The 25,073-nt window shown below is 43.2% G+C and overlaps 1 protein-coding gene across 4 annotated transcripts in view; it reads left to right on the top strand.

Annotated features, from left to right (window-relative positions):
• The window catches only part of KDM1B (lysine demethylase 1B), a gene marked incomplete at its 3' end in the record, with an annotated part of 53,410 nt that overhangs the window by 19,175 nt on the left and 9,162 nt on the right, over positions 1–25,073 (top strand). The window contains exons 7-18 of one of the 4 annotated variants that reach the window (XM_084228930.1): positions 333–537; positions 3,246–3,430; positions 7,425–7,601; positions 7,950–8,024; positions 11,379–11,516; positions 12,457–12,628; positions 15,368–15,495; positions 16,924–17,055; positions 17,978–18,052; positions 21,201–21,317; positions 22,574–22,699; positions 23,493–23,609. In XM_084228930.1, coding sequence (XP_084085056.1) covers positions 333–537; positions 3,246–3,430; positions 7,425–7,601; positions 7,950–8,024; positions 11,379–11,516; positions 12,457–12,628; positions 15,368–15,495; positions 16,924–17,055; positions 17,978–18,052; positions 21,201–21,317; positions 22,574–22,699; positions 23,493–23,609 — 1,647 coding nt within the window. Of the gene's footprint in view, positions 1–332; positions 538–3,245; positions 3,431–7,424; positions 7,602–7,949; positions 8,025–11,378; positions 11,517–12,456; positions 12,629–15,367; positions 15,496–16,923; positions 17,056–17,977; positions 18,053–21,200; positions 21,318–22,573; positions 22,700–23,486; positions 23,610–25,073 lie in introns of all 4 variants that reach the window. The other 3 variants (XM_084228929.1, XM_084228928.1, XM_084228931.1) reach the window with 3 other exon arrangements.

Below are 25,073 nucleotides of genomic sequence, written 5' to 3'. Positions count from 1 at the left end.
AAAGTATGTATGTGGGAGTGGATGGGAAAAGATTACTGGGCAGAATGAAGTTTCTCACGTCAGACTTAAACAGAAGCTTGCAATATAGTCATTGGCTGCTGCATAAGACTTAGCTGGTGGCCTGGGATTTAGGAGGGGGGCCTTCTGTCTGCATAAGAAGCCCACCAGATACCCCTCCAGGTATCACCAGCTGCTTTTGTTCTGAGCGTGCAGCACCCTGATAAAGGTTTACAGGGTGCAAGAAGGCAGAGCAGAAGCGCCAAGGATGAATGACGTGAAGGGATCAGCAGCATCTGCAACTACACTTGTGGTCTTGCTCTGTCCCGTTTCAGAGAGTGTCAGAAGTTTCCAACCACTGGTGGCACTCCATGCTCATCCTACCTCCTTTGCTGAAAGACAGCGTGGCAGCACCCCTGCTGTGTGCCTACTATCCCGACTGCGTTGGTATGAGCCCCTCCTGCACTAGCACGCACCGCGCCGCCAGCACCACCAGCCCCGGGAAGCTGGACCACTCCAAGGCAGTCCCCTCCGTGTTGGGTAAGAGCGATCCCCAATGACCCGCTTCCCTCTCCCCGCCACTGTGGAAATGCATTGAGTCTGGGGGGGCGGCATATTTTTTCAATATGTGCAGCATGATATAGAGCACCTCATTATTTCATGGATTTGGTTTTACCATTGACCTTAAACAAGACAGGTTTGAACTGCACGGGTCCATGTAGATGTGGATTTTCTCCTAAACTTGTGGTCTCGATAAACACAGTGCAGTAAATTTTCTTTTCCCTATGATTTTCTTTTCTGTGGCACACTTAACTGTAATAATACGGTACTTAATACATAGAACATACAAAGTATGTTAATTGACCATTTATGTTATTTATAAGGTTTCTGGTCAACAAGAGGCGATTGTAGTTGAATTTGGGGGGAGTCAACAATTACATGCAATTTTCAACTGTTGCAGGGGGTTTCTATCCTGCCAGGGGATTCAACTCGTGTTGTACTGGCTACAGGTAGCTTCACAGTACTGCGTCTTAACCCCTTGCGCCACCAGGGAGGCCCCTGTGGGTGCTTATTTGAAAGGGCTACATCATATGATGCTGCTGTAAATTTTGACTCTTTATACAGTCCTATGTTTTCCTCCCTGAGTCTTTCTGCTTCTGATTATGCCACTGATCATCTCAGGAAAATGGCTACCCTTGAAAAGCAAAATTAAACTTCAAGTCCCAACAGGCACGCTGTTGTCTTTTTGTTTTAAAGGAATCCTAAAAATTCGACATCATAATTTTTGGTGTAGAAGCAAGAATTCTAGATTTTCTCCTTCCTGCACACTCACAAAATTTACTTTTTAAAAAAAAAGATTTATTTATGCATGTAAGAACTGGGATGTAAGCCATAGGTGTGGGGAGTGAGAGGATTCACCAGAGAGAGTGGGGAGCAGAACAGACAGATCAACTGAAATGCACTGCTGAGGGGAGCAGCGGGCGAGACAGGAGAGGTCTGCTGTGCCATATGTGGACAGCCAGGGAGGAATCGAACTCATGCTACAGTGGCTGGCAATGCCTTGATAGCGTTGTGTCTTTAATCCCAGTGCCACCAGTGTCCACAAAATTTACTTTTGATGGTACAGATTTTGATATTATGGCCCCGTTAAGTTTTTTAATTAATAACACTGCGTCCACTAAAAATATAGATGTTGTAGAAATCAATACTGAGGTGATAAATCCTAGTGTTGTTGAAAGTGGAATAAAATAGGCACTTGAGTACTAGTAGCAGGCATGCATATTTATGAAGGACAATTTGGTGAATCAAAACTTTAACAGAGATAACCCTTTGACCTTAGAAATTTATCCTAAATAAATGACCAAAGTAAATTATCAAAAGTAAGTATAAAGAATAATGTGCAAAGAAATTTATGTATCATTATTTGCATTAGTGAAGTGATTTGATGAAATTTAAATGCCCAGCTATAGGGGAATGGCTAAATAAGTAATAAATTATTATGAGTTCACTGAAACCCTATTTCATGACATGGGACACTGAATATTATTGTTTTTATTCTTGGAAATATTAAAAAGCAAGTTAGAAAAAAGCATTTTTATAACATTTTTCTGGCCTTATAAAAACAAATGTCTATTATATTAATAGCCTCTATTCATAAAAACAGAACTAAGGCTGGACCGTGTCTCTACACGTTTCCCCACTACTCAAGGATTACCAGGGGTGAACCTATTCATTTTATAGCAAGAAAATTTCCAATAAAAATTTCTTTTGGGCCTCCCTGGTGGCGCAAGGGGTTAAGATGCAACCTACGAAGCTCTCCACAGCCACTGCAGCATGAGTTTGATCCCTGGCCAGGGAGCTACCCACATGGTGCAGCAGACCTCTCCTGTCTCACCCACTGCTCCCCTCAGCAGTGTATTTCATCAGTCTGCCTGCTCTGTTCCCCACTCTGTCTCTGGTGAGTCCTCTCACACACCCCCCCCCCGCATCTCTGGCCTGTACCCCAGCTCTTGTATACATAAATAAATAAATCTTAAAAAAAAAAATTTCATTTAAGGGGGCCTCCCTGGTGGCTCAAAGGGTTAAGCACTGCACTATGAAGCAATCCGTAGCCTCTGCAGCATGAGTTCTATCCCCGGCCAGCGAGGAAGCTACCTACATGGTGCAGCAGACCTTTCCTGTCGTGCCCGTTGCTCCTCTCAGCAGTGTATTTCTGTTCCCCACTCTGTCTCTGGTGAATCCTCTCACCCACCAAACCTCTGGCCTGTACCCCGCTTCTTGTATGCATAAATAAATAAATCTTTAAAAAAATTGCTTTTAAAATACATTTCCATGTGGATTTGGGGTTCAGTGAGTGTAGAGTTGCAGTCTTGGAAGAGGGAGAAAGTCTGGAATATGTACAAGTCGCAAATCTGTTACAGAACAGTGTGAATATACAGAACCAACTGAACCATCCACTTAAACATGGTTAAGACTGTAAATGTCAGGGTATGTGTGTTTTTTTTAAACCACAATGAAAGTTGAAAAGATACTCCGTACCAGAAAAATTACATTTGTGAGGAAAGAATGGGGGATGTATTGGTTTGATTCATGCACATTTTGTCATACTGGTTGGAGGATGCAGAAGGATTTATGTAGGATCAACTGTGGAGTTTGTTTACACTCCCTCTTGGCTTGTTCTTTTCTTGACTTCTCTTGGGTTTGAAAGTTCCAGCTGGTAGCATTCCCTGTTCATGTCTCTTTGTCAGTTCCAGGCATGAACCGCTACTTCCAGCCTTTCTACCAGCCCAATGAGTGTGGCAAAGCCCTGTGTGTGAGGCCAGACGTGATGGAGCTGGATGAGCTCTATGAGTTCCCCGAGTATTCACGGGACCCCACCATGTACCTAGCTTTGAGGAACCTCATCCTGGCCTTGTGGCATACGAACTGCAAAGTAAGTGTGATCTTGGGGTTTATCGGAAATCATATACTTGGTCATCTTGTTACGGGGACCATCTGCATGGCCAACATAAGTATTTCTCATCCATTTGATCTGCATCCACAGTCTGGCTCACAGCTCCCAAGCCTGGGAACCTCTAAGTATAGAAAGTGTTAAAGTTGTCTTTCATTGCTGTGTTACTGAAAGTCTCTTTTGGAAATACCTTTGTGGATGAGAGCAGGTTGCCTTGGAAACCAGCTTGCATAGAGGATATAACTTTTCATCCCGCCCCTTTGACTTTCAGGGAGGAGCCAGGGGCTGGAGGCTGACTTAGTTGCCAGCTGCTGATGACTTAATCCATCATACCTATGAAATGTAACCTCTGTAGGGCCTTCCCAGGTGGTGCAGCGGTTGAGCACTGGGTTGCAAAGCTGCCCACAGCCTCTGCAGCGCCTGTTCGATCCCAGCTGCCGGGCAAGGGTCCCATATGGTGCGCAGACCTCTCCTGCCGCCTGCTGCTCCCTCAGCAGTGTATTTCGTCAGTCTGCCTGTTCTGCTCCCCGCTCTGGCTCTGGTGAATTTTCTCACTCTCCCGCGCTTCTGACTGTACCCAGTGCTTGTATAAATAAAAAATAAATTTAAAAAATAATTATAAAAAAAAAAGAAAGAAATGTAACCTCTGTAAACACCCAAGAGGAGGGGGCTGCAGAGGTTTGGGGGGTTGGTGAATATGGAAATTTGGAGAGGATCTCAAGTCTGGACAGGGCATAACTGTGCCGCACCTTTCCTCCATGCCTTGCTCTATGTGTCTTTTCTAATTGGTGGTTAATTCATAGCTTTCGTATCCTTTGTAATAAATCGGAGGTCTTGTGAGTAAACGTGCTATCATGTGCTGTCCTAGCAAATTAATTGAACTTGAGGAGGGTGTCTTGGGAATCTCTGATTTATGACACAGATTATCTGGGGTGAGGACAGCATGGGTGTCTGAGAAGAGGGTCAGAACCTCCCAGCTGTAGCCAGTTGGTCAGAAGCCTGGGTGCAGGCAGCCTGGACTTGAGGTAGAAGGTGGACTCCAGGGACTGAGCCCTTGACCAAGAGACTCTGGTGCTCTGTCTGGGTCAGTGGTGTCAGAATAGAGTTCAGTTCTTGGACACCCTTCTGGGTTGCTTGTAGGCATGAGCAGCCCTGCCCACACCCCTGTTTCAGTTGGTTCAAGAACAAGAACACCAGTGGACATGAAGTCAATGACGGTGTGTTAGGACCAGTCATGGACAGAGGCTTGTCTGAAAGAGGAGCTTTTTACTGTGGATGGAATCTTCAGACCAGGGTTCTCCACCTCAGCACCACTGAAATTTGGGGGGTTTATTCTTAAGGTGGGCACTGTGTTGTGTATGTTAGCATGTTTTGTGGCATCCCTGGCTTCCACCCCCTGGTTGCCAGTAGCACCTCCCATTGTGACAACCAAAATGTCCAGATACTCCTTGCTGAGCACTTCCACTATCGACCGTATATGATCAGAATTCTTGGCTCTCTGCTGAGTGTAAGGTAGAAAGTTTGGTTTCAAGAGTTCTAATGGCAATGCCAGGAGCAAAACTAAAAGTACTAAAGAATGGACCGTAAACCCCTTGAGGAAAGGGATTCCTATTCTGCACTACACAACTAAAAACAAGACTTTATTCTCTGTTGGAACAAATAAATGTTAAGGACCTTGCACAGTACCCACTTTGAAAGGAATAAAGATAAATTGGGGGTAAAGATGGGAACATGAGCTTCTATTTAAACAGAGGCCACCTGATCTTAATATTTTTCTGATTTTTCAATGTCTTCAATTATTTCAATGACTGTCAAGTGCAGAATATTTTATAAGTGTGCCAAAATAATCTTTATTCAATATATTCTTTAAAAAATAAATAAAAGGGAAGGAAGGAAGGAAAGAAAAAGGAATTTTAGTTTCATCTTGGTATTTCACCGGAAATACCAGGATGAGATGACTTGAACAAATTGTAACTATTAATGCGGTTTATATGAATTATACCCAGGTGATTAGGTTGGGTAAGGTAGAATACGTGTTTAAGTCTTCCCTAAAAGACCTGAGGGTTGATGCTCAGTAAGCATTTGCTGAGCTCAGCAAAAGTGTGGTCAGAATTTCCAATAAGCTGTAAAGATACTCCTTACTGAATCAGCCTCAGAGGGATTTTTCTCACAATTCTTTTTATTGGATTTTGAAAATTCTGGCCAAGAATCTTATTTTTAAAATCTCCAATTTGTCAGCCTGGACCTATTTTAATTTTAGTAAGAAAATAATACATATAATATATATACATATATATACATAACATTTATAATATTCTAGTAGAAAACACAAAAATATTTGCTTTCAAAGAGTCAAAGACTTTGAAAGATTTCCTTCTAATTGAGGTAACATTGGTTTGCAACACTGTGATGTAGAGGTTTAGTCACCACACCACACCCACCACCAAGGCGCCCACAATTCTCCACCATAACCCATTATGTCCCCTCCCCACTTGGCTCTCCGTGCTCCCCATCCTGCTCTGGTAGCCTCAATTCTACAGTCAGACTTCTAGGGTTTGCTATTGGTTTAGTTTTGTCTAATGTTTGGTTTATTTTTATATATTGCACATGCAAGTGACAACATCCAGTATTTTGTCTTTCTCCTTCTGATTTATTTTACTTCCATTATCCTTTCCAGTTCTACCCATGTAATCAGAAATGGCGAGAGGTCATCTCTTTTTCCAGCTAAGTAGTATTGCATTCTGTATAGACCACATCTTCATCCATTCATCTGTCTTTGAGCACTTAGGTTGTTTCCATAACTTGGCCATTGTGTGTAGCCCTTCAATATATGTAGATGTCCATAAACTTTGTTCATTGCAGCACTGTTTACAGAATATGTGTGTGTGTGTGTGTGTGTGTATGTACCTTCAGTTTAGTGTTTTTGCATTCTTTGGGTAGGAGTGAAATGGCTGGATCTTATTCTAGATCTATGAAATGGTTTTTCTTAAACTTCACCAATACAAATTTTTGACCTGCAGCAATCCAAGTCCACAATGTATGTGTTGTTTGTTGAATACCTCGAGTTGATCTTCATCGTCCTGTGTTTGATCAGGATCTTGTGGAACTGGGGGTTGATGACAAGTAGATGAGGGGCCTAGAGTGGGGACCCCTCCCCTACCTGTTCTGACTTCACAGCACTGGGCCCAGGCAATGATTTGCCCCACATAGCAGTCAGTGTGGACCAGGAGAAACATACATGATAAAATACAAAGTGGTGTATTCTCCTGTTGACGCTTTCTTCTTTTTTTTCCTTCACCAGGCAAACTTCCCTTTTATATGTTAGTGATAAATGATAGATTGGAATTACCCTGAGAGGTTTTTTTTTTGGTAGTAAAATATTCACTTCAACTGAGTAAATTTTTATCATTTTAACCATTGGGAATGTGCAAGTCAGAGGCATTAAATATATATGCAACGTCGTATAACCATCCAGCTATCTAGTTCCAGAACATCTTCATTACCCCAAAAGGAAACCCCACACCCAGTAAGCAGTGACTCCCTTTTCCTTTCCTCACCGAATGTTCTCGAAACTTCTAATTGGCTTTCTCTGTTGACTCATCTGTTACTGGCATTTCATGGAAGTGGGATTATACAACGTGTGGACGCTTGTGACCAGCTTCTTCACTCTGCTTGTCAAGGTTGTCCATGTTGTGGCATGGATCAGGACTTCCCCTCTTTTTATGGGCGAATCATGTTCCCTGTATCCACGATTGGCGTGTCTGTTTGCCCACGGATGGACACGTGGACAGTTTCCACTACTTGGCTATTGGAGGAGAGCTGCTGAGAATGTTTTGTTTGGACACGTTTCCAGTTCTTTTGGGTGTGTCCCTAGGAATGGAATCGCTCGCTCATCTGGTGATTCTGTTTAGCTTTTCCAGGAAAGGAATTGTTTGGTTTGTTTGTTTTAACAGTGTGGTTTTCTTTCCAACCACAGGAAGCCCTCACGCCTCAGAAATGTATTCCTCACATCATTGTCCGGGGTCTCGTGCGCATCCGGTGTGTGCAGGAGGTGGAGAGGATACTTTATTTTATGACGAGAAAAGGTCTCATCAACACAGGGGTTCTCAACGTGGGTGCCGACCAGCGCCTTCTTCCTAAAGATTATCACAATGTAGGTGCCTGCAGCTCCGGCGAGACCACTGCCCATGGTTGTGATAAATGCTAGTCCATCACATTAATAACACTAGTGAGAGCCACATTATCACCATGGAAATTATAAAGCAAGACTTTTTGCAGAGTATGTGTTTCTCTGGGGAAAAGACTCAAATACTGTTATCCCAACTATTGAGAGTTTACTTAATCTAGGTACGTTCCCATTCTGTAGGAGAATAACTTTCTATGGACATTAAGCAAACGTTGATGAGTTAGCATTATGGGAAGTTAGAAGCTTCCAGAACAACTGAAAGAGAACATTGATTTCATGGCTCTAATTAGATTTTTTGTTTGTTTGTTTGTTTAGAAATCGGTCATCATTATTGGGGCTGGTCCAGCAGGATTAGCAGCTGCTAGACAACTGCATAACTTTGGAATTAAGGTAAGATTTTTGGGACATGGACACGGAAACAGATGGTGAACTGCTCCATTGTTCCAAATATTATAAGACTTAAAGAATCCTGATTTTAGTGAAGAATGCTAAATAAATTATGTCTCTATGTCTTGGTAGTCAATCCTAGAAAAGACACAAAATTCGAAATTGGCTTAGTTAAAGAAAGTAGTGGAAAATGGAATATTCCCATAGCTTTGGAGAGAGTTTCTAATTTGAGTGAGAAGTCAGAGCAGATTCTTGGTATTCAAGCAGAAATTCTTGACAGGTTGTCACTGGCACAACAGAAGGGGCAAGAGCCCTTGAAGCTGCAATTGTTTGAGACAATAAATCGCAGCTTGGAAATCCACCATATTTGTCGCACAAAAATTTCTGAAATACCCAGTTAAATTCTCATGTTTTGAAATCCTATTTCAAATTTTCATATCAAAGACTTGCTTGGAATCTTACTCTGGAAAACAAATAGCTTTGCTTTTGGAAACAAGCTCAAATTAGCTAATCATTGGTTGAGACATTATTAGATGACTATTAGGTAAACTACCTGTTTCAGATAGCCTGCTTCTCCAAGGAAGCATTTTTTTTCCTTATCTAGTATGTTGCCTTATTCCCCTTGTTCAAAATTAGCTGATTAGATACTGTGATCCCCCCAAAATGTTGCGATTCAGTATCTCACTTATGTTAGACTCATACTAATCATCCACTAGGTGGTTTGTGATTTCCTAGGTCTGAAATATTTCTCCACTTGAAAAACTTATTTTGTAGAGAATTGATTTTCAGTTAAACCAAACATGTAAATCAATTTGATAGACTTGAGTTAGTCTTTTCACTATTTTCTATCTGGCTAAAAGAAATGACAACTCTTATTCATGATCTTTTCTCTGCTGGAAGAGTTCAGAGATGAGAAACGTTGGTATTTGAGAGGTTTTTATCTGGATTGCATGGAAGACCTAAGTCTTGGATTACATTATATTGCTGACCAAATGGAAGACTCTGAGTTGGATCCAGGAAGTTTGTTTATATTGTGAAATACCTTCTTCGTGGGCCTCCCCTGTGGCGCAGCGGTTGAGCGCTGGGTTGCGAGGCTGTCCGCAGCCTCTGCGGCGCCGGTTCGATCCCCGGCTGCTCCCCAGCCACCAGAGGAGGGTCCCGCATGGCGCGCAGACCTCTCCTGCCGCCCGCTGCTCCCCTCAGCAGTGTACTTCGGTCCTTCTGCCTGCTCTGCTCCCCGCTCTGGCTCTGGCGAGTTCTCTCACCCTCCCATGCTTCTGACTGTACCCAGTGCTTGTATAAATAAATAAATAAATATTTAACCTTCTTCGTAACATTAAGCTATGGGGTATTTCAATCAATCATTTAGTTATTTCTGTATTAGAAATTAGGGTTAAGGTGTCTTGTTTTTTACTTGGCAAACCAACAGATCATTTTAAGAGGAGATGATTAATATCCAGAGCCTAGGGGGAATGGTACCCTTCCTCTTACACTAAAAACAATCTAGAAATGGACGGTTCTGTTCATGTGAAGGCAGAGAAAGAAAATGGGAGGATATAACCACAAGTAGCCTTCCTGGTTGGAGATTCTGAAGAATATAGGTCTACGGAAGGAAAATATCCACAGGCCCCTTATTGTTCTTCCCTTATTCTTTCTGAGTGACAAGGGAGACCCCCCCAGAACCCTCACTCCTCTGGTGGTCGTGACATAGATTTTTCTGAGTACCTGAGAGAACCTGTTGAGCAGTGGGAAGGAGAGCTTTCAGCGCTCCAGAGAGGAAATGACCAGCTGTGCACAGAACAGGGCTCCTGTAACCAGTTAATGTTGCCCAGGGCAGTGCAGAGACCCCAGGTCCCCAGCCTGGCTAGTGACAGCAGCTCTTCTTCTGCCAGCACGAGGGACTTGGTAAAAGAGTCTAATGGAAGTGCCTCCCTGGTGGCGAAAGGGGTTAATAAGTCACAGCACTGTGAGGCTATCAGCAGCCATTGCAGCACGAGTTCGAGTCCCGGCTGGCCAGGGAGCTACCCACATGGCACAACAGACCTCTCCTGTCTCGCCCACTGTTCCCCTCAGCAGTGTATTTCAGTAGATCTACCTGTTCTGCTCCCCACTCTGTCTGTGGTGAATCCTCTCACCCCCCACACCTCTGGCTACACCCCACTTCTTGTATGCATAAATAAATAAATCTTTTTTAAAAATAAATAAATAAGAGTCCAGTGGAAGACCAGCTTGTCAGACCAAGCCCATGAGGTCTGTTTTAGACAGGCTGGCATAGGATTTAAGAAAAAATAATAGTTATACCTTAGGGAATAATATAATATCTTAGGGATTTAAAAAAAAAGTTATATCTTAGGGAATTATATAATATCTTGGGTATTTAAAAAAATAGTTATATCTTACAGAATAATATAATATTTTAGAGGTTAAAAATAATAGTTATCTTAGGAATATTATATTACCTTTGGGATTTAAAAATAATAGTTATCGCTTAGGGAATAATGTATTACCTTAGGAATTTAAAAAAATAATTATCTCAGGAAATAATAAATCTTAGGAATTTAAGAAAACAGTTATATTTTAGGGAATTAATCTTCGGGAATGATATACTACATCTTAGGGATTTTTAAAAACTGACAGTTATATCTTAGGAAAGTGAAGACCTATTTGCAGTGCTAATGGAATTTTGTGACATACAAAGATATTTCATGGACAAACTCACCTCCTTACCCTAGTTTTTAGTAGTGCATTTTTAATTTATAGGGTACTATTTAGTGAAAGCTTTCAACGGACATTTTATGTGTTAGTTCATCAACCCTTATTAGGGATTTCAGAGGAAACAGTTTGAGGGATTTCTCCAGCTAGAAGCTCAGTTACTCCGTACTGGGCCTACATGGATTGATTATTTATTTACTCACTTACTTACTTTTGTATTTGTGTGGAATAACTGGGGTGCAGGCCAGAGGTACAGAGGGTGAGAGGATTCCGCAGAGACAGAGTAGGGAGCAGAACAGGCAGATCTACTGAAATACACTGCTGAGGGGAGCAGCCGGTGAGTCAGGAGAGGTCTGCTGTGCCATGTGGGTCACCTCCTTGCCTGGGGATCAAACTCAGGCCAGGCAGTAGCAGTGATAGTGCTGAGAATTAACCCCTAGGCCAGCAGGGAGGCCCTACATTGATTGTTTTTAACATCTGTTTCCACATCCTGTTCACACTGCCTGCTTTGTCAAGTTGTTTTTCTAGTAACATGACATGTTAATTAAATATGAAGCCTATTTATCTGTGTCATCCTATAGGTGTAATACTGCTGACGGTAAGACAATTTGATCCAGTTCAGCATTCCCTCATTGTCCTTTTTAGGTGACTATCCTAGAAGCCAAAGACAGAATTGGAGGCCGAGTCTGGGATGATAAATCCTTCAAAGGAGTCACTGTGGGCAGAGGAGCGCAGATTGTCAATGGCTGTGTCAACAACCCAGTAGCGCTCATGTGTGAACAAGTGGGTTTCTTTAAGATTTGTATTGTAGATAAAGAGAAAAGTCTCTGTTTGTGTATAGTATTGATAAGCGACCAGATACTATATCATCTCCCTAAATGGTTTCCTGCTCCCTCATTCCTTCTAAAAAGTAAATACAAAGATTTCATTTTTCCCTTTCGGAGAAGGTGGCGCTAAATGACTTAAAGGATGTTTTTGTTTTCGTAAGATCATTAGCGAAGTTATGTGTTATTTCTAGGCCACTTGATGAGCTCATAATTTTAGGGTGGCCAGATTTAGCGAATAAAGTACAAGATGCCCAGTTAAATTTAATTTGCAGATAAATAAAAGTTGGTGTTTTTTTTTTTTTTTTTTTTGTGGAAGTATGTCCCAAATGTTCCGTGTGATATTTTGCATGCACTATTTGGGACATAGGTATATTTTAAAAATTACTCATTGTTTATCTGAGAGTCAAATTTAGCTGGACAATCCTGTCTTCCATCGGGTAACCCTATCTAGTTTCTTCGAAGACCTTCTAGCCCAAGTCTTTTTTTCTGAAACACTTATTAGCAGTAAATTCAGTGTCCACTTCTGCTGTGAGTGTTTGCGTGTTTGTGTGCTCATTACCTGCGAGTCCACGGAGGAGGTCGAAGGTCAAGGGCGAGGAGAGGCAGTTGCACAGCTAAAGCATCTGAAGCATTAACCAGTATTGGCTGCAAAGCTAGAGTGCATGGCTTAGAAAGAAGCAATCGCTGCCACCCTCACATTCTCATCAAATAAGGTCTCATACGTTTCATGCTGTGTTTTCACTGCTTTACTTTGCTGCCATTCACCGTCAAGCCTATTGAGCTTTATTTTTGAGAGATACATTTTCTCCATGAGAGCTCTGTCTAACTTCAGCTGAGAACCTGTAAATATTTTTTCCAGGGAAAATGTTCACCTTCTTATTCTTATTATTTTGAAGCTTGGCATCAGCATGCATAAATTTGGAGAAAGATGTGACTTAATTCAGGAAGGTGGAAGAATAACTGACCCCACTATTGACAAGCGCATGGACTTTCATTTTAATGCTCTCTTGGATGTTGTCTCTGAGTGGAGGAAGGATAAGACTCAGCTGCAAGATGTCCCTTTAGGAGGTATGGGGAGAATGGTGTTCTGGTGGTTCCATCCGAGTCTCACTGTACCCTAAGGCTGATGAATAGTGACATCATCCAGCCCTGAGGTTGGGTGTATGCAGGGGGGATAGTCCTTATAAGTGTTCCTTTTGGGCTACGAGTTCTCCAGAATTTTCTACAGAGAGATGCTGAGCTTGCTCAGGGACCCTTATAGGCTTGTGTGCAAACACACACTCACATACACAAATCTTTACATAATAGCTGGTATTTTAAAAAATGACTTCAATGTTTAATTTTCAAACACCCAGAGGAGCTCACTTGCAAGGAACCTGTGATAAGACATGTGTGAACAGTCACCACATAATACCTTTTCTAGTAAGAGTTTCTGTATGCCAGGATTTCATTTCAGTTCTTTATTTGGCAGTAGGATAAGGTTTTTGCAGTGTATTTTGTTTAATGAAAGAATATATAGTACAATTTAAGAATTTTTTATGCCAGAATCTTTTGACTTTGATATTCAAATGGGCGCCACCCCTTACAACAAGTGGAATGTCTAGAATGACTGACTTCCATGGGGGGCCAGCTGCAATTTTAATATTTATTTACATTGATATTGATACATTGATATTAATATTTATTTGACCTACAATTTTATGACCCAAATACATTCACTGAAATTCTTGGAGGCATGTCAGAGTTTTTTAAGTGTGAACATTTGAACTCAATTTGCAAGGCATTACTTTGCTTCAGCTATATGGTTCTGTAAAGGGACTGTCAGTTCTTCACCCTTGTATGCACTGAAACTGTTGGGGTACACTTTCTGTCTCCCTGCTTTAGCTTCCCCTCAGCCTACCCCAGTGGTGCTGAGACCCACCCCACAATCGACTGACAAACATAACAGGACATTTTCAGAAAATTATGGTGGTCACCCCCTGGGGTCTTTTCATCCAGTGTGGTAGTGTGCAGACCAAGTGGTGAGCTGAATTTTCTGGAATTGAGTTATGAAGGTGCCTTCACAATCTCAGAACCTGCTTAGTGTCTTGCACGTGTGTGGAAGTTGCTGGGTGATGATTCCTTTACACCTCGATCAGGGTCACCCAACAAAAAAGTTAACATTGCTTTGTCTTGACCTTACTTTAAAAAAGTTATTAAGGGAGGATCAGCAATACCTAGTGAGTAAGCAGTTGTTTCATCTCATCAATATATATTTTTAGAAAGCTTTAATAATGGTGCACACATCTCTATATAAGGTCACAGCTACAGCCTGCCCAGCAGTATCTCAGCTCCCTGGGATCTCACTATTGGCTGAATTAAAAAAAAAAAAAAACAACAACAAAACAATAACAAATAGAAGTACTAAGAAGTTGTAGTTAATTCTACCAAGCCTCTGTTCTCAAGCATTTATTGATAGCTTAAAGCTTTAAATAATACTTAAAAATCACATTATTATGAAAAATATTATGAATTTGTACACTTTTTAAAAACATCACATTATTATGTACTATTACAGAAACCACACTAAGCCGTCTCTTGATGTGTTTAGACTTCATTTTAGATCTTGTTCTAACCATCACGGTGTTTCTTCCAAACCACGACAAAACTTAAAGGAAGATAAAAGCTACATAGCAGAGGCAGGAATGATACTGCCACAGGAGGGACTGAAAGTGACTGAAAAGCCCAGCAGTCTGGGGGCAAAAGCCTGGCCCACAGAGCCCCCTGGACATCTCCATGTAACTAGTGCAATAACTGACTCTTTTAATGACCACCTTGAGTTGTCAAGGAAAAAATGTTAAATGGTACTCAGTTCTGTTTTGAGTCAAGCAAATGCACAGCATGTTATAGAAGCTTCTAGTCTGCAATGTGCTCAGTAGTTGTCATCCTTGGGGGGTTATATGGAAGTAATGTGGGCTAAGATTCTTAGCCTTTGTCAGACAGGTGCCTCCCTCCCTCACCCTCCATGAAAGGGCTCTAAGATAGTCCCTGCAGTGGTATCACAGGGCTGTGTCTGATAGTTCAAGTTGAAAGGGGGTTCTGAGAGGGCGACCCTGATGGCTGCAGTGGCCAAGTGATGCTAGGCTGTAAGCAGGGGCGTCTCAGTGAGGGGCGTGGAGGTAGCACACCTTGCAGCACTGAGACCTGCCAGGGAGGGGTGTGGTAGGCATCACAGCAGAGCCTCTAAATCGGTCGCTGTCTGGGAAACGAAAGCAGTGCTGAGGCTGGCTGACTGCGGGTTGGAATAGATTCCACAATGATGGGGAACCAGTAATTAAAGGCAACAGGACAGGGGACTTTTGAGATGAAGGTCCACCAGGGAACCATCTTGTTGGGTTGAGGATAGAGCAGGGGCCCTCTGCGGTAGGTCTGGTAGTTGAGGTGAGCGGTTACAAGAACTTGACTTTAAGGTGATGTCAGCAGGACCATAGAGGGAACTGGAATCCTTTGTGTGTGCGTGTTTCTATATGCACGGAAAGCGGGGGGCGCTTTCTTGACCTTGAGCAAAAGAAGAGACAGTTGCTTAGCTAAGCAGAAATGAAACTTTTTTTTTGAAGATAAAGAACCCACATAGTTTTGTTTCCAGTGAAGCTCTATCTTTCTGCAAGACACCAACCTTAGCATGGCGCCTTTTTCCCTTGACTTGGGACAGAACTTTGGAAGTTTGGGGTTTTGTGGGGTGAAAGCGGTTGAGAGCAAAGGGTAAGGAATGACGGAATAACGCTAAAGCTAAAGCTGTTTTTCTGCTTTCATCCATTCCCATTGCAGAAAAGATAGAGGAGATCTACAAAGCTTTTATTAAGGAGTCTGGTATCCAGTTCAGTGAGCTGGAAGAACAGGTGCTTCAGTTCCACCTCAGTAACCTGGAATATGCCTGTGGCAGCAACCTCCATCAGGTGTGAATGGGCTTGGAAAATGCTTGTTTTTCTGTATGTGTGTGTATTTTAAACGGCAGATGCTCGGATAACGTCCTTCCGTTCGGGGTCATTTCGTTATGACATTGATGAGGGAGACAAATCCTGCTGAAGGTTGAACAAGAGGACATTATTCGAAGACCTGGTTTCGTTCGATATCATTTCATTTAAAGTTGTCGTTTCCAAGAGCCTATTGAAGACGTTCAGCGTGGGCTCACCCTCTGTCTCACTGTTGAACTCTTAAGTGTTTGGGGTAAACAGGAAACAGTGGTTTTGCTGCTTGAAAACCTGAAAACCACAAATTCAGAGCGTACTGACCGCACAGTGCTTTTGAAAAAAAAAAAATTTAAAGCAAGAAACACCTTTAAATAATGCTGGCGAGGAAGCGATGTGTGTAAAACCAAATACCAGAGGGCTCTTGGGCTGCATCAGGGCTGGGCCAGGGTGTGCGTGTTCCTGTCTTCCCCGCCTTCTCGAGCACTCCAGGGAGACCCTAGAGGCGCATCTGTGGAATCCTGGTTTGAAGACACTGCCAGAACAAAGCGCCCTTGCAGTTATGGTCTGTTTTCCCTGAGAAATAAATTTAAATTTGCCTGATTCATTTCACCAACTATGACCTTGAATCTCAGATGTGCTGTATTTTGAAGAGAGGCTCCTTGATGACTAATTGTCCACTTTGGAACCTCCTCTTCCCTGTTCAGTTCTTGGCTGTGACTAGCAATAGTCCTGTTTTCCAAAATCATGCTGCATGCCAGCCTTTTAAAATTTTCTTGTTGAAGACAGATAGTTGGCATCCATCTACAGGGAGGTGATCAAACGCAGTGTTAGTCTTTACAGAACTCTCCCTTCCCAGGGTTGTTGATACATAAAACAATTTTAATATATATAATATTGACCAAGGAGTCGTGACCAAGCCCACGTCATACCCAGCTTTTATTTTAAGATAAGCCTTCCCGTGCAGAATTGCCTTCCCTGGGCCTCCCTGGTGATGCAGGGGTTTAAGACACCTGTTTGATCCCCAACCAGGGAGCTGATCCACATGGCCCAGCAGACCTCTCCTGTCTCGCCCACTGCTCCCCTCAGCAGTGTATTTCAGTCAATCCACCTGTTCTGCTCCCCACTCTGTCTCTGGTGAATCCTCTCACCCCTCACACCTCTGACCTACACCCCAGTTCTTATATGCATAAATAAATTAATCTTTAAAAAAAGAAAAGAATTGCCTTCCATAGTAGCATGTCCACCTGGGCTAGTCTGTTTGTCCTCTCCTTCCTTCATGCTGCACCCCTTGCTCAGCTGCCCTGCCCTCCCTGTGGGTGGCTTTTCCTGCCTTGGGTGCCTTACTGTCCCGCAGGTGCAGCTTCAAGCCTTTCCACCACCTCTGGTGTATCCAACCTCTCCTGATGTCCCCAGGTGTCTGCTCGCTCCTGGGACCACAATGAATTCTTTGCCCAGTTTGCTGGTGACCACACACTCCTGACCCCCGGGTACTCTGCGATTGTTGAGAAACTGGCCGAAGGACTGGACATACGGCTCAAATCTCCGGTAAGTATCGGAGACAGTGGGAGGCGCTGGCTCAGCCTTCTTTTGGCGAGGATGAGACGTTTGGGGCATGTGGATTACTTAGGAGACCCCAGCTTGCTTTGACCTCAGCCAGGGTCTCCATGCGCTTCTGTGGTACATGGAGCCTATGGCCATAGCGTGACCCATGTCACTGAGGTTACATAACTGCTGCTGATTCAAAACAGTAGTGCCTGAGATGCATTGTCATCAATAATAAAGTGTCCAAGTTGCTCCCAGACACCCCGACCCAATGCAGCTACACTTTAAAATTTTCCCTTCAGGGTCCCCCTAGTGACTTAGGGGTTAAGTCTCAGTGCTATCACAACTACAGCCTGAGTTCCATCCCCCACCAGGGAGCTACCCACATGGCTCAGCAGACCTCTCCTGTCTCGCCTACTGCTCCCTTCAGCAGTGGATTTCAGTCAGTCTGCTGTTCTGTTCCCCGCTTTGTCTCTGGTGAATCCTCTCACCCCCCACACCTCTGGCCTACATCCCAGTTCTTCTACACAAAAAATAAATAAATTTTCCCCTTTAAATCTTTTCCCCCACAATTATTTCCTGCATTGTTCTAATCTAGAGGCAATTTTACAAATGTATATGCACACATAATATATACATATTATATACTTTATAATGAAGTATATAATATGTACTTACATATACACACATGTACACACATATACTTTATTATAAAGAACTTCCAAATTCCACCATTGTATTGTAAATTTTAATGACTGATATTTCCCTGAAATAAGCTATAACTGTTGTTTACATCTCCGAATGCCAGGAAATGCTTCCCTGTAGCCTTGGAGATGTCAGCTCACATAATAGATTTGGAAAGGATCCTGGATCACATAGGTCTGTCCTCCGTCATGTTTTTTTCACAGTTGTTTTTCTCGAGCAGGTGCAAAGTATTGATTATTCTGGTGAGGAAGTGCAGGTCACCACCACAGAAGGGACATTGTTCACCACCCAAAAGGTGAGTGCTGGAATCTGCAAGGTGCTGCCCAGGGCCTGGGGGTCAGCCTCCCACCTCTTCCACAGAACTCTTTTCCTTGGGTGATCTGCTTGGAGCCGTTTGATTTCTCAGGAGTTATGTATCTCTACTTTTTTGTGTGTGGATGTGCAAATCTACTTTCATTAACCTAATACTATTAAGTTACTACTGTCTCTGCAGATGGCATCCTAAATAGTGTCCCTCAAAGTGACTCTATGGTACAGTAATACTGAGAGTTGAACAATAAGAAATTCTCTGGCTAAATAAGTTTGGGAAGTATTAGATAACCACAGTCTACTTATGGGGTTACATAGGAGCATACTAAAGGCTCTGAGATGTACTGCATAAAAGTAAAAAGCAAAAAAATATATATATTTTGTTTTACAAGTTGATGATTTTTTATTTTTTTACTTTTTTTTTTAATATCCAAAAGGTCTTTATTATAAAGGTTTATTATAAAAAGGGAGAAAAAATAAAGGACACTTGCATAGACACAAGTGGGCAGAAAGAACTGCCCCCAAAGGGACAGGTTTGCCAAAAGAGAGGCCTGTGTGGTCACAGGTGGGCAGCCCAGGAAGGAGAGATGCCTCTGCTGCTTTGCAAAGGGAGAAAGTTGGCAGAGACACACCTGCATAGGCATAGGTGGGCAGGAGGACTGCTGCCCGATTTTTTGCTTTTTTTAATCACAGAAACCTTTCACATCACGAAAACAGTCTTTTCATCTTGAAACTGGCAGAAGTACTCTTACATAATCTGAATTTTTGGTAAAGTGTTTTGCTAGGGGGACAGAGAAAACTGTCATAGGTAAAATCATGCTATTTCTATAGTTTTGAAGAACAAGGGTGCTTTCTTGGGGTGCAGGGGGTTTTACAAGCCCTATAAATTTATTGTAAATTTAAATATTTCTGAAGTAATGACCAGAAAGTATCAATGGACTGTCGCTAGCTCCTACACTAGGTATTTGTACCCTTTGCAGTTGTCTAAAAGTATTTCACAGTCTTTGATATTCCTATGGCAGTAAGGATTGCACATTTTGGGGTAGGAAGACAGGTGTATGAGTGTAGGTGGGTGGGTACTCATCACCTGTCTACCTTTAGCTTTCTGGGAAATTAGTAGTTGTAATAGTGTAGACTTTGGACTAGAGATTCTGGTTGCACAATAGAATCACCTAGAAGAGAACAGTCACAAAGCTCCACCCCCAGAGACAGTCTCGTGAACTGGTCTGGTCCTGTTGGAGAAACTTCCCCAGTGATTCCAGCTGGCAGGCAGGGTTCCCACCCATTGGGCAACCGTGTCCTTATTTGTGAACCCAAGATAAGAATTGCTAAAATCAATATCTAAAGGTCTGTTGAGGGTAAAATTTATTTTAAATACCCATTTTTTAAATTGCGGATCAGCAGCCAGCTCAGCCTCTGGTATTCTGTGGCTCTGGCCCTTGGCATCCAGGAAATCGGGCCTCTCCCTCCTCCCCTGCTTATCCTCAGCCCGCCCTGGGGCTGGATTTTCACTCCTGTCTCTTGGCTCCCAGAGAAATTAGGACACAGCTTCAGACTGTGTTTCAAAGTCTGCTCTGGAGTGTTCAAAGCAAACATTTTTATTATTTTTTTTTTTGATAGCATACATCATGCTGCTTGAATTGGAAATTTCCCCAGATTATAAGTGAAAGATTTCCAACTCAGCTTGATATACCAATAAACATTTGACTGTCTGTAATTCTATCTAGGCTGCCTCTGCTGAGATCTAGCTTTTAATTTTTTTTAATCTTTTTTATCTTTTGTCTAATTTATTTATCTAAGTTCATGTGCTTTTGAAAGCCTTTTTTCCCTTTTTTTGGCCATGAAGATAACATCTAGATCTTATTTCTGTGCAGTTTTTATATCTCCAAGAGGGTCTTTGTTACCTTTTTTGGTTGCTTGGAGCTGTTATCTCTAACCAGATTGAGGAGAGAGCATGTGCAATATTTTCCATTTTCTCCACACGGCAGAAAGGGACAAATCACAGGAAGAATTCTGAACTCCCTGTGATCCTAGAATTGGGACTCAAACCAGATACTCTAAATCTTTGATGGGGACTAGGTAGATATGGTGCTTGGCCTTAGCTCCATTCCACGCTCATCCTGCTGTGTTACCCTGGAAACACCCACACACTCCGCAGAGTCTCTTGCAGCTGAGGTTCTAAATGTGAATTAGGTCTGACCAGTCATGTGTACTTGAATGGAAGTTAAAGGTAGACTGTGGCTTTGCTTCACCTCTGCTGACAAACGCGGTGGTGGAGGTGGGGGTTCTCCTGTAGTGGGGAAAATAGAGGTCCAGAGTGCCCTCACTAACTAGCAGGGAGTCAAGAGGCAGGGATAGGGCATCCATTTGTGGATGCAGGTGGTTCTGTATCTGGCATGACTCTGTTGCTGGGAGCGGTGGTAATGGCTCCCGATTGCCTGGTGGTCCAAGTTGTATGGAGAGAGTGCAATTCTCTTTGATGGCCTGGTCTTGGGAGTCATTCTTGAAGGTTCTCAGCATTTATTTCTTTGACCTTCGTAAATGATTCTATAAGCCATATGAGGCCCTGCAATAAATACTTTCCTCCCCCACATACAAACAAGTGTCATATGGCTTTATACAATTATCTTTATTATATCCTTGAGTGATGTGTTTTGCCATTTATGAAGCCTATGGATATATAAGAATTTTAGTTGTAAGCAGTACCCCAATCCTTTGTGGTTAATAGGGCAGTTATTACGTTGGCCACATGTTAGAAAGTGTCAGGAGTGATACACAAATGTAATTCTCCTGACTATGTTTAGGGTCATTCCCTCTTACAGCACTGCTTTTCAGGATGGGAATCTACTGACTTGTCTTATCCAGAGTTATTGTTAACAGTCAAGACCTTTGTGCAGATTCTTCCATGTGAATGCCACTTCCTCTCAGCTCACCCTTGTGCAGTGAACAACCTGCACAACTGTACATGACAGCCCTTGTTCTTACCAGTATAACAACCTGGGATGTTGGTAGCATTCCATGACTGATGAGAGAGGAGTGTTCTTTAGGTATTGAGATTTTCCTAGAAATGAACCCACTGATAATTGCACTGTTAGTTTGCTGACTGCATGTTAACTGTTCATTATTTCCCACAGGTGTTGGTTACCGTACCACTGGCTTTACTGCAGAAAGGTGCCATTCAGTTTAATCCACCTTTGTCAGACAAGAAGATGAAGGCCATCAACAGCTTAGGCGCAGGCATCATTGAAAAGGTAACTAAATTTCTTAAACCTCAGAAGTAAAGAGATTAATGTCAGATGGCAGGAGTTTCTTAACTTCCGCTATTGGAGAGTAGATAATTTTTGATTCAGGATAAAATTCAAACATGTTTCATTTGAATAATTGGCCATGAAGAATACAGAAAGGTATTATCAAAATAAAAAGAGAGTTGGCTCAGGTCAATTTTCACTTTAGGAGAATGAATCTTGTTATTCAGATTCTAAATTTGTATTAAGAAGCCATTCTCTTTTGGGGGGTTCGAGGTCTGCTTTTCTTTCCTTCCCTCCATGAATTGACCCAGTAAGGAGACTGTTTTGCTTCCTCTGTCTATAACATTTCCTTGAGAAGATTCGACCCATGCTACATTAGATTGGCAGACCTCTGAGTAGTCAGAATTTGTCTTACAGGCATAAGCTTCAAGATTCAGTCTCAGCAAAGCTTTTTGTCTTCAGATTAGCCTAGGGGCTAATAGGTACCCTGAGGTGCTTGGGTGCACAGCACTATTTCTATAAAAAGCAAGATGCAGGGACCTCCTTGGTGGTGCAGGGGTTAAGTCACAGCACTATCAAGCTATCGCCAGCCATTGCAAGGAGCTGACCCACTCAGTGCAGCAGACCTCTCCTGTCTCGCCCACCGCTGCTCCCCTCAGCAGTGTATTTTGGTCAGTCCTCCTGTTCTGCTCCCCACTCTGTCTCTGGTGAATCCTCTCACCCCCTGGAACCTCTGGCCTACACCCCTGTTCTTATATGCATAAATAAATAAAAATAAATCTTTACAAAAAATAAAAATCGGGCCTCCCCGGTGGCGCAGCGGTTGAACGCTGGGTTGCGAAGCTGCCCGCTGCCTCTGCAGCGCCAGTTCGATCCCCGGCTGCTCCCCGGCCACCGGAGGAGGGTCCCACATGGCGCGCAGACCTCTCCTGCCGCCCGCTGCTCCCCTCAGCAGTGTACTTCGGTCCTTCTGCCTGCTCTGCTCCATGCTCTGGCTCTGGTGAATTCTCTCACCCTCCCGCGCTTCTGACTGTACCCAGTGCTTGTATAAATAAATAAAATAAATCTTTAAAAAAAAAAATGTTTTAAAAAAAAAATAAAAATAAAAATCAAGGTGCTTACAAAAAGAACAAAAGAAGTAAAGAGAATAGAAAGAGGGTATTTAGGTATTTTTGTTGAGCAGTTTAATTAGGAACTATAGGTTGCTTCTTTGAGATTGATTCAAGAAATCCTCACCACCTTTCTTTTGCTCTTTGCAGATTGCCTTGCAGTTTCCTTACAGATTTTGGGATAGTAAAGTCCAAGGGGCTGACTTTTTCGGCCATGTCCCTCCTAATGCCAGCAAGCGAGGGCTTTTCGCTGTGTTCTATGACATGGATCCCCAGGTAAGGTCACGGGTGAAATGTGGTTGGATTTCGCTTCCTACACTTTAGAACTTGAGGAGGTAATTACACGTGTGTCAGACTCAGGGGCTAATGAACACGGTGTGGGAACTCTGGGTGTATGTTTACGTTCTGGAAGGATGCTTGACACATTTTCCTGAAGGGAGGGGTTCCTGGCATGCACCATATTTCTCGCAGTGCCAATACTGTATGTTGGGAAATGAATTAGTCATTTGTGGACACTGTTTCTCCAGGCTGATAGGGAAATTCTCCCTAGAATTGGCGTCAACATGGTAACCGTTGGCCCTTGAAACTACTCTCCAGAGGTCGTCCAGTGAGTACTGGTGTGATTGGTGGGGAAGGAAGAGGCACACCCCGACCTGGAAGCTCTAGTGGTATTACTGTCTTGCACAAGAATCCCAGTTGTTTCCTGTCTCTGTTCAAGAAACTTTACCTGAACAGGCTTCACAAGAGAGTTAAGGACACCATTTCTGTAGCATGTGAGAAGGCTTCACCCATTATTTTGTTTGCAAACTTCCCTTCTCCACAAATTCTTTCAAAGGTTAACCCCTGGGCTTGAGATTGACACTACGTTCTGAGTTTTTTTTTCCAGCAGGAAAAATAAAGTGTTTGTGAGAGAAATGAATTAGTGATGGAAATGAGGACAAGGGACGGCAGGGAATAATAAAATTTAATTTGTGAGCATGAGGTGCCTATCTGCTTGGAAGTGTGCACTTGAAGACTTTGCATAGTAAGTGTGATAAGCTGCCTCGCCTTCTTGTGTCTCCAGAAGAAGCACAGCGTGTTGATGTCCGTGATCACTGGGGAGGCGGTGGCCTCGGTGAGGAGCCTGGACGACAAGCAGGTGCTGCAGCAGTGCATGACCACACTCCGGGAGCTGTTCAAGGAGCAGGTTAGTGGCAAGGAGAAAGGCATGCTTGCCTCGACTGAGTGTGCCCCGGGAGTGAGGGGAATCAAGGCAGTAGGTCACGTCATTCTTCCTTGCAGTGCCCCACTTTCCTGACATACCTAGAGCAGTAAGCTCAGGTGGGCATGACAAAATACCACAGACCAGGTGGTTTAAACAAGGGAATATATTTCCTCACAGTTCTAGAGGCTGGAACTGATCTGAGGCATGGGCAGATACAGGTGTTGGTGTCTCCTGAGGCCTTGCTCCTTGGCCTACAAATGGCGTCTTCGCCCTGTGTCTTCCCTGGGCCTCCCCTCTGTGTTGTCTGCGTTGTCTTTGTTATTTGTGTTGTCTTTATTTTTTTTAAAGATTTATTTTATTTATTTATGCATACAAGATAGGTGTGAGGGGTGAGAGGATTCACCAGAGACAGAGTGGGGAACAGAACAGGCCAATCTACTGAAAGACACTGCTGAGGGGAGCAGCGGGCGAGACAGGAGAGGTCTGCTGCGCCATGTGGGTAGCTCCCTGGCCGGGGATGGAACTTGTGCTGTGGAGACTGTGGACAGCTTCATAGGTTGCATCTTAACCCCTTGCGCCACCAGGGAGGCCCAACAACAACTTCCCTTTTAAAGGGACGTTTTGGGCCTCCCCGGTGGCGCAGCGGTTGAGCGCTGGGTTGCGAAGCTGCTCGCAGCCTCTGCAGCACCGGTTCGATCCCCGGCTGCTCCCCGGCCACCAGAGGAGGGTCCTACATGGCGCGCAGACCTCTCCTGCTGCCCGCTGCTCCCCTCAGCAGTGTACTTCGGTACTTCTGCCTGCTCTGCTCCCCGCTCTGGCTCTGGTGAATTTTCTCACCCTCCCGCGCTTCTGACTGTACCCAGTGCTTGTATAAATAAATAAAATAAATAAATAAATCTTTAAAAAATAAAAATAAAAAAATAAAGGGACGTTTTCCAGAATTTCCTCATACTCCACATGCACATATAGTCCCTTTTCTATCTTTTCTCCTAGGAGCCCAGGATTTTGCCGGTTCACTAAACCTCACCATCTCTAGAGAATCAGAAAGGCTGTGGCTTGTGTCTTTTTCAAACAAAGGAGCAGAAGTAGAAGGACGAAAGTAGAAAGGATTCAGGAGTTACATGAATCAGAGATTGAGACACCCAAGGGCTAGTGCACATTTTACATGATGTGATTATGGCTCTCACAGTGGTTTCTAACTTGGGGCTTTTGTCCAAAACTTTGTTTCCAAATTAGTTGTTTGGAACTTCACACAGTTTCCACAGAAATATTTCTCATGACGGTGCTTGTCAGGGCAGCCAGAAAAATTATTTAAAACTCAGAATGAGACAATCCTTCCTTAGCTGTTTGCTGAGAATTTCAATTGGATGTCCTAAACTCTACGCTGCCCAGAAACTCCTTTCAACCTACTCTAGCTCTCTGTAGAGCCACAGAAAATGGAAAGTC

The sequence above is a fragment of the Talpa europaea genome, assembly GCF_964194135.1.
Source record: "Talpa europaea genome assembly, chromosome: 2".
Classification (NCBI taxonomy): domain Eukaryota; kingdom Metazoa; phylum Chordata; class Mammalia; order Eulipotyphla; family Talpidae; genus Talpa; species Talpa europaea.
This window is presented reverse-complemented; position numbering and strand designations above follow the sequence as displayed.